The sequence below is a fragment of the Seriola lalandi genome, unplaced genomic scaffold (assembly GCF_002814215.2).
Source record: "Seriola lalandi dorsalis isolate HSWRI2012SDOR001 ecotype SW California unplaced genomic scaffold, Sedor1 jcf7180002054927, whole genome shotgun sequence".
In the NCBI taxonomy this organism is placed as follows: domain Eukaryota; kingdom Metazoa; phylum Chordata; class Actinopteri; order Carangiformes; family Carangidae; genus Seriola; species Seriola lalandi.
In genome coordinates, this window is record NW_019525479.1 from 2055518 (window position 1) to 2064359 (window position 8842).

The following is an 8842-nucleotide window of genomic DNA, read 5'->3' on the forward strand; positions in this document are numbered from 1 at the left end:
TATATAAAAACCTGTAATTGTAGGTAAAGATTCACTTTAGATGACTTTGATTTTATATTTTCCATTTAAAGTCTAACTAATCAGCTTGTCATGATTCCCATCTCAGCCCTGTTGTATGCTGTCTCTTCTCCTACTCAATCCACCCATCCACCTATTTGACTTTGCTCCTTTTCCCAGATCTACCATCTAACCTGTTTCCCATTCCCAGTTACTGGTACCCTCACCTACAAAACCCCTGTTTCTCATTTCCCTCATTGCTCGCCCTCAAGTTGCCAGATTGTTTCATATGTCTAAATATGTCTCCCTTTCTGCTATTTATATTGTGGATTCTTGTTATTGTTAGCTTGCCTGCTACGTGTTGTCTGTTACCTGCCTGTCTACCTGTAAGCCTGGAATTCATCACTTATTCTCTTAAAGTAACTCCATTGCACCAGCCTGCCTGTGTGTCTGCCTGCCTCGTGCTTCAAAACCAGCCACTACAGCAGCTAACTGTACAATTTCCTGGATACAGGCAGGTGTGAAAACTCAAACGTAGCATGTAGAGAGTGGGGCTTAAAACGGGAAGTCTTCTAAATATTGCCCACTTGATAAGATCCGCACACTCACCACGTGAAGGAACTGTACTAACTGCTGTCTAGGAGACCATGAACAACACGGCTGCATCACAGACTTTATATGACAGAATGAATAACACATCTTGTCCTCGTGTCAGCTTTGACTTTACAGCCACTTTCCTTCCTCCTGTTTTCATCTTAGTATTCATCATTGGTCTGGTGGCTAATGGATTGGGACTGAAGTCTTTGCTGCAGAACTGGAAGAAACTGGGGATCGTCAATGTGTTTGTTCTCAACCTCGGACTTGCAGATATTTTGTATCTGCTCACACTACCATTCTTGGTGGTGTACTACTTTAAGAAGAGTACATGGATCTTTGGAGATGCATTCTGCAAGATAACAAGATTCTGCTTCAACCTGAATTTATATGGCAGCATTGGATTCCTTACTTGTATAAGTGTGTACAGGTACCTGGCTATTGTCCATCCTATGAGAGTGAAGGGAAGAATAACTGTCACTCACTCTGTGGCTATCTCAGTCATGGTTTGGCTGTTGGTGGGTGTTCAAAGTCTTCCAGACATGTTCTACACCAAGACATTTGGAGACAAGCCTGGGAAATGCTACGATACCACCAGTAAAATCTATGTTGAGGATTACCTGAAATACAGCCTTGGATGGACACTCATTGGGTTTTGCATCCCATTCCTCATCATGCTGGGCTGCTACGGACATGTGATTGTCGTTCTCTGCTCCAAAAATACCACTGACAAGGTACTTGTGCAGAAATGCTTGAAGTTGTTGTTTATTTTGATCCTTCTCTTCTCTGTTTGTTACATCCCCTTTCACTTATTAAAGAACCTCAACCTCTGGTCGAGAGTTCTGGACAAACAGATGATATGCCGTAAATGGTCTGACAGAGTTTACATCGCTCATCAGATAAGTCGTGGCCTTGTGTGTCTGAACAGTGCTCTCAACCCTCTGGTTTACCTCCATGGAAATAATGATATTCTTACTCAGCTCAGACAGCTGCTCCAGCGAGCTCGTCAAGCTGTCATGCACCTGTCCATCACCCCAAGTCAAGTTCCCCTGGTGTAAAATGCCTTTTATATAAATGACATTGAATTGCAGCATCTGTATTGTTTTTGTATTGTTTTATATTGTATTATATCACCTGCGCTTTTATATGATTATTGTACTGGGTCAGGGTTTTGACCTGTGATTGTTATATTGCTGAACATGCTAAAAATAAATCTAAAATCATATTAAAAAAGAAAAATGACTATTGTGACAGTGTGTCTCATTATTTGCAGGTTGGTAGAGAATAGGGTGGGGAGGCTCAGGGCTATGCAGGGTCTACTGATTTTTGAAACAGGAAGTTGACTGAATTGAAAGGAAATGAATAGAGCTCAGAAAGCTGCAGTGAAAGAATAAACAAAACTCCCAGTGTTTTCACACCTGCACAGTGATAATAACGATGTCCTCCTTTGACTTCAAATGTTTTATGCCTCATGATGTATTGTACTTGCAAAGCAGTGCTGTCTGTAGCTATTAAAGGTCGGTTAGGGTGAGGTTGGGACAAACTGCAAAAAAAAATAATTGTACACTCATTATTTTGTTTGTGTTAGAGATCTCTCCATTTCTAAATCATATCAATCATACAAAGATCAAAACATGTTTGCAAGACAGTCAAAAGTAGTGGTGGTAATAATGTTTGAAAATTAAAGATTAAAGACAATTTGTTTAATTAATTTGATTACTATAAAACATTCAATTAGTTACTTGAGTACATGTTGAAAATTATCCTTAGGGTTTTCTCTTTGGTTCAGAAAAAATTCAACCCAATCCAGTAAAAAAAAATAAAGAAACCAAACTTCAAAAATTCATTACAAAAAATTATTTGGAGTCGAGATGAAGCAAGTTGTCATGAATGCAATAGAAGTTTAACATGAAAAACTTCTATGCATCCGGGATGTGGCCTGTGCATGCGTGTGTTTTTGTTAGTTAGCTTTGTTTTTATCTCCTTGTCAAACCGCTGGCCCTCCCCCACACTTATATAAAGGCACAGGGACCGCGTACAGGTGAGATGGCGCAGTGCAGTAAACAGACTTCCGGTGACTTCCGAAGTTTTTCCTTCACTGAAGAAAACCATGTTTTTGGCTAGAAAGGCTTCAGACAGAGAAAGAGATAAGAGCACAGACAGACTGGCCATGGAGACCATCGATTCAAATCCCAGTTTTTTTTAAAAAGTTTTTACGGGGACCACCAGTGTCTTTACCGAGGGACAGTACTAGTCTAGCTTTACCGATATGGAGAGCCCTACGAGCGGCTAAAGGGCTCCAGCTTGACCCGGAACTGGCCTTTCTTCTCCTCCATGCGTAAGTAACCTGGTGGCTACATGATGTCACTACATGTCTGTTTTCATCAATAACCGTCAGCTAACTTACTGTTACCCTTAATAATGAGATTCTTCGGCAAATGTTGCTATCGCTAGCTGGCTAACTGTTAGCATAGCAGCGGATCATATCACGGCGATGCTAGCGTAGGCTAAAGGTCGTGGCTGAACTGTATTTTGTTTTTGCTCTTGTGTACACAACGCAACGTTATTCAACTGTGCTTCTTGTTGTGCGTTTCACCTGGCCTCAGGAACACCTGAGAACGTGAAGGGGGGCGGGGGAAGCGTTTGTTTTGGTGTGAGATGCTGGTGGTCTAGTGCCATCTAGTGGCAATGACGATCGTTTACAGAACCTTTTGATTCCATAAACGTATTCTAACAAGAGGAAGAGTTTACTGTCAGGATCGGAGCACTGTTAGGCTGTGCTTTGATGCAAATGGTTACTGTATGTTTGACATGTTTGCATGCTGACCTTTTGCTATTCAGCAATAAGCACAAAGCATAGCTGAGATTGATGGGAATGTCTTTAGTTTTGCAGGTATTTGCTCATAAACGAACTGATTTAGACAAATTAAAAATTTGATCCGAAGGTGGTAATAAATAAAACATTAAGGGATCATCGGACATTTAAATGGGGAACACGATTTAATGTCTGTACTACATATCATGGAATTATTTATACAGTTCAGGCATATTCTCACCTCATCAGCATTGTCAGTCATCAGCCAGGGCTGCCATTGCTGGACCCCCCCCCCCCCCCCCCCCCCTTTTTTTTTCTGCCTTTTAAACAGCACATGCTGATGAACCACTCTGGGAAAATAGAGGCCGGAGTATGGCCTTTTAAAAATAATCTGTTTAAAACAAGAAGCTGCATATTTAGTCTTTTTCTTTATGGCTAGTATGAGTAATGTTAAAACTTGTCTCACTGCACTTGTGTGCATCATTGTATCACTAAGGATTATTTATCTGCTAGTTCTTCCCAACTGGTGATCCAGTTTTGATAAAGTACTTTTATCAATTTTGCACCTGTGCTTTTGTATTTCTGACACTTCACTTCCCCAGAACACTATGGAGCGTTTTTAGTGTCTTTTAACTCATTTTGGTTAGGGATTATGTTTTTTTGCCACCAGTACCAATCATCTATGAGTGAGATCGGCTGAACCACGTCAACATGTTGTTTTATTTGTCAGTAGCATGCAGCTCTGATAACCCAGTGTACACTACCTGTCCAGAACCAGGTGAAGTCAGTGACTGGTTGGTGAACTTAGTGGAGCATTTAACAGCAGAATAGACTGATTAAACTCATAAGTTGGCGGAGACCAAACCTGAGCTAGAGCGAGAGTGAATATTTGACTTTTTTTGTTGAGTGCATGGCCAGAAAAACAACTCTAAATGAACGCTGTCTGTCTGTGTCGTGTTCAAATGCTTCCTGTCACATCTGCCATAACAATTTAGTGGTAATATATCAGTATTGTGTTTATAGCTTGTTCTACTCGCTCCAACTAACCATAGAAATGAATTAAGATACAACCTTCAACCTCTAAGAATCATGAATATCTGTACAAAATATGTGCAAATCAATTCACTTTATGTTGAGATATTTGACAGGATTAGTGAAAACCTTGTCCTGCTTGTGATGCTAGATAAGAGGTCATGGGTATCATCTGAGGACCATGAATGTCAGAATAAAATATCATGCCAATCCATCTCATTGTTGTTGAGATATACTTGCCAAATAAATGATGTTCCCATTAGCCTGATATGTTTGCATCGTAACACACTAAATTAAAATAGTAAGCATTGCACCAGCTGAACATCAGAATGTTACATGTGACTTCACTGCTGCATTGAGAAACCGCATTTGTTTGATCTTAATATCACCCATAATAGTTTCCTCTTAGCCCCACTCCCATTTAAGGTGCAAGGAAGGGATGCACAGAAGGAGGAACTGAGGAAACATCTTTCCAGTTCATTTTTTGCTCAGCCCACACTAGATATGATGTCCTTTCTACTTGCATCGCCCTCTCAGACACACACACCCACACACACACACATGAAGAAAACCATGTTGCATTGCTAAATACGTCTTTCACTTTTGATATGGGGTGTAAAACCTTGACTTTGATACCCCCCTCTGGCCAAGTTTTATGACTTCCCAATAACTGCTACGCATCAAAAATACTTGTTTGGAGTTTGACTCACACCTATCTAACAATGTTTTTCTCTTTTTAAAAAGAACTGCAGGTCCACAGGGCCAGTAGAGTGGCAGCAGATTCTTTTCTTGTTTTGAAGTTTACTTAATTAGACCTGAGACGCAACTTAGACCAGCCCCAAACAATCTTAAAAGATAAAAAGTTGAAAAGCCTGTGTAAGTCTTGAGCTTCCCAGCAATATTATAGTTTGCATAGTCGGTATGCTTTAATTAATGGTTTTAGTTATATTTTTGTGGAGCAGTACACCATAAAAGCATGTTAATAATGATAAAAATAATTATCATTTTGTTTTAAATATGTAGAAAATTGTGTTTTTTACATGTAAAAGATTTTTAGATTAATTTAAAGAATCATTTCACCACATCTGTAATTCTCAGTAGGCCTGTTTTATGATCAGAGGTGAGAGTTTTCACTCTAAAGTAGGAGCTCTACCACTAGAGGGAGACTCTTACCTTCCCATTTGTGTGAATGATGAAGTACATGTATCACCCAAACTGTTAATACAATTACTCCTCATGAATAACATCATAAGGAGCTTCATATGGTAATACTAAATGAAACATTCAACCTAGGGCTTTGACGTTCTCTGACTGTGGAAATATGCTGGTTTCACAAACCAGACCAGACCAAAGATTAAAATGTGACATGTGGTTGTGCACAAGCAAGTAAAAGGACAAAGCGTGCATGCATGTGTAGGGTTGAAGAAAACGTTTTCTGTGACCTCAAATCTGCATATGACACAGTTGCAAACAGGAAATTGCTAGAAATAGGTCAGGTATTTTTCTCCCCTCATAAGCGAGATCATACACAGAGTAAAGGATTTGTAACGACTGCTTTTCAGAGGACAGAATGCATAAAACCTGTGCTATCATCACCATTGGCTATGAGCACAGACTCCTACCTTCTGTTTACCTCTTAGTATTCATCATTGGTCTGGTAACTAATGGATTGGGACTGAAATCTTTGCTGCCAAAATGGAAGAAACTGGGGAACATCAATGTGTTTGTTCTCAACCTTGGATTTGCAAATGTTTTGTATCTGCCCATGCTCCCATTCTTGGTGGTGTACTACTTTAAGAAGAGTACATGGATCTTTGGAGATGCATTCTGCAAGATAACAAGATTCTGCTTCAACCTGAATTTATATGGCAGCATTGGATTCCTTACTTGTATAAGTGTGTACAGGTACCTGGCTATTGTCCATCCAATGAGAGTGAAGGGAAGAATAACTGTCACTCAGTCTGTGGCTATCTCAGTCATGGTTTGGCTGTTGGTGGGTGTTCAAAGTCTTCCAGACATGTTCTATGCCAAAACCAATGAAGGAAATACGTCAGCAAAATGCTATCATACCACCACTGGAGCCTATGTTGAGGATTACCTGAAATACAGCCTTGGATGGACACTGACTGGGTTTTGTATCCCACTCCTCATCACCCTGGGCTGCTATGGACATGTGATTGTCGTTCTCTGTCGCAAAAATACCACTCACATGGAACTTAGACAAAGAAGTTTGCGGTTGTTGTTTATTTTGATCCTCCTCTTCTCTGTTTGTTACATCCCTTACCATGTATTCAAGAACCTCACCCTCTGGTCAAGAGTTCTGAACAAACAGAAGATATGTCCTGAATGGTCTAACATAGTTTACATTGCTCATCAGATAAGTCGTGGCCTTGTGTGTCTGAACAGTGCTCTCAACCCTCTGGTTTACCTCCATGTGAATGAAGAAATTCCTGCTCAGGTCAGACAGCTGCTTCAGCGAGCTCGTCAAATGTTCAACCGTTTGTTTCTGTCAAACTCCGACTCTTCTCCTGTGGCTCAAACTGTAGACGAAGATTAACAAGATTCAAAATTTTAATGTTAATACTTTCGTAATAAATGCTTAAACAGCTGTTCCTACAAGGATGTCTTGCAGTTATCCATCATAGGTAGTGTTGTACAAGGTGAATGAATTTGTGAGTTTTTCTTGTAAATGTTGAATTCTTTGTGTTGCTCATGATGCTGTTACCACATGCTGTCAAATCTTCCAGTTAAACAGGAAATTAACGGTAACCACAGTTCATGATTTGTCACTGTTTGTGGAGCGATAAGAATCATGTTGTTAATACTTTCATAACAAATGCTTAAACAGCTGTTCCTACAAGGATGTCTTGCAGCTATCCATCATAGGTAGTGTTGTACAATGTGAATGGTTTTGTCAGTCTTTCTCTTTTTTTAGTTTCTGTTGAGCTCTATGGAACAGAGGAAAAGGATATATCAGGCTTTGGACATAATTGCTCGTAGGAGACAGTGATTGTTGGTTTTTGTCTTTTCAAAAGGATTTGTTAACAATAAGACAAATATCACCAGCCTTATCTTCTTAAGGGTGTGATTAGTGTTCAGAGACTTGACAGACTTGTAATTGACTTGTAAGTTAGTTTTATGAAGTTTTTATAAAGACCTGTGACCTGATTTGTCCCGCAAACATCAAAACAGCTCCGTACAATACCGTTGAAAGTTAAAATCTGTGACTGACATGCACTGTGTGGCCGCTGACCCAGCTTCTTTCCTTCCGTTCATAAAGAACAGGGAAAACAATATTTACACCATAAATGAAAATATAATGAAATGCATCCTGTTTTAAAATAAAATACCATGTCATACCTTAAACCTCAAGATGTCTACATTCCCACCTTGGGAGATGGTATATGTTCATTTTCTGCTTATCACAACACTGAGAAGGTTGTGGGGGAAAAAAAAGTTTATCAGGAAGCCAGTTACTTGAAACATTCAAGATATCATTGCGTCTGTGGTAAAGGCGCCATCACAGACTTTATATGACAGAATGAATAACACATCTTGTCCTCGTGTCAGCTTTAACTTTACAACCACTTTCCTTCCTCCTGTTTTCATCTTGGTATTCATCATTGGTCTGGTGGCTAATGGATTGGGACTGAAGTCTTTGCTGCAGAACTGGGAAAAACTGAAGATCATCAATGTGTTTGTTCTCAACCTTGGACTGGCAGATATTTTGTATCTGCTCACACTACCATTCTTGGTGATGTACTACTTTATGAGGAAAACATGGATCTTTGGAGATGCATTCTGCAAGATAACAAGATTCTGCTTCAACCTGAATTTATATGGCAGCATTGGATTCCTTACTTGTATAAGTGTGTACAGGTACCTGGCTATTGTCCATCCAGTGAGAGTGATGGGAAGAATAACTGTCACTCAGTCTGTGGCTATCTCAGTCTTGGTTTGGCTGTTGGTGGGTGTTCAAAGTCTTCCAGACATGTTCTATGCCAAAACCAATGAAGGAAATACGTCAGCAAAATGCTATCATACCACTGCTACAGCCTATGTTGAGGATTACCTGAAATACAGCCTTGGATGGACACTGACTGGGTTTTGTATCCCATTCCTCATCACCCTGGGCTGCTATGGACACGTGATTGTCGTTCTCTGTCGCAAAAATACCACTCACATGGAACTTAGACAAAGAAGTTTGAAGTTGTTGTTTATTTTGATCCTCCTCTTCTCTGTTTGTTACATCCCTTACCATGTATTCAAGAACCTCACCCTCTGGTCAAGAGTTCTGAACAAACAGAAGATATGTCCTGAATGGTCTAACGGAGTTTACATCGCTCATCAGATAAGTCGTGGCCTTGTGTGTCTGAACAGTGCTCTCAACCCTCTGGTTTACCT

General features: G+C 40.0%; 3 protein-coding genes across 3 annotated transcripts in view; all 3 read left to right on the plus strand.

Annotated features, from left to right (window-relative positions):
• Positions 1–1834, plus strand: LOC111644177 (P2Y purinoceptor 1-like). Its single transcript, XM_023392935.2, has one exon. It carries the CDS (start codon positions 645–647, stop codon positions 1647–1649), a length of 1005 nt encoding a protein of 334 aa, XP_023248703.1. The 5' UTR covers positions 1–644; the 3' UTR covers positions 1650–1834.
• A 4143-nt stretch (positions 1835–5977) lies between these two features.
• Positions 5978–7804, plus strand: LOC111644196 (P2Y purinoceptor 1-like). Its single transcript, XM_023392958.2, has one exon. It carries the CDS (start codon positions 6009–6011, stop codon positions 6993–6995), a length of 987 nt encoding a protein of 328 aa, XP_023248726.1. The 5' UTR covers positions 5978–6008; the 3' UTR covers positions 6996–7804.
• A 147-nt stretch (positions 7805–7951) lies between these two features.
• Positions 7952–8842, plus strand: part of LOC111644197 (P2Y purinoceptor 1-like) — a 7936-nt gene continuing 7045 nt past the window's right edge. The window contains exon 1 of the mRNA XM_087170089.1: positions 7952–8777. Coding sequence (XP_087026215.1) covers positions 7980–8777 — 798 coding nt within the window. The 5' untranslated portion in view covers positions 7952–7979. The remainder of the gene's footprint in view (positions 8778–8842) is intronic.

What these genes read in the sequence shown, in the direction of transcription:
- LOC111644177 (XM_023392935.2), top strand. Translation starts at nt 645, where the DNA reads ATGAACAACACGGCTGCATCACAGACTTTATATGACAGAATGAATAAC.
- LOC111644196 (XM_023392958.2), top strand. Translation starts at nt 6,009, where the DNA reads ATGCATAAAACCTGTGCTATCATCACCATTGGCTATGAGCACAGACTC.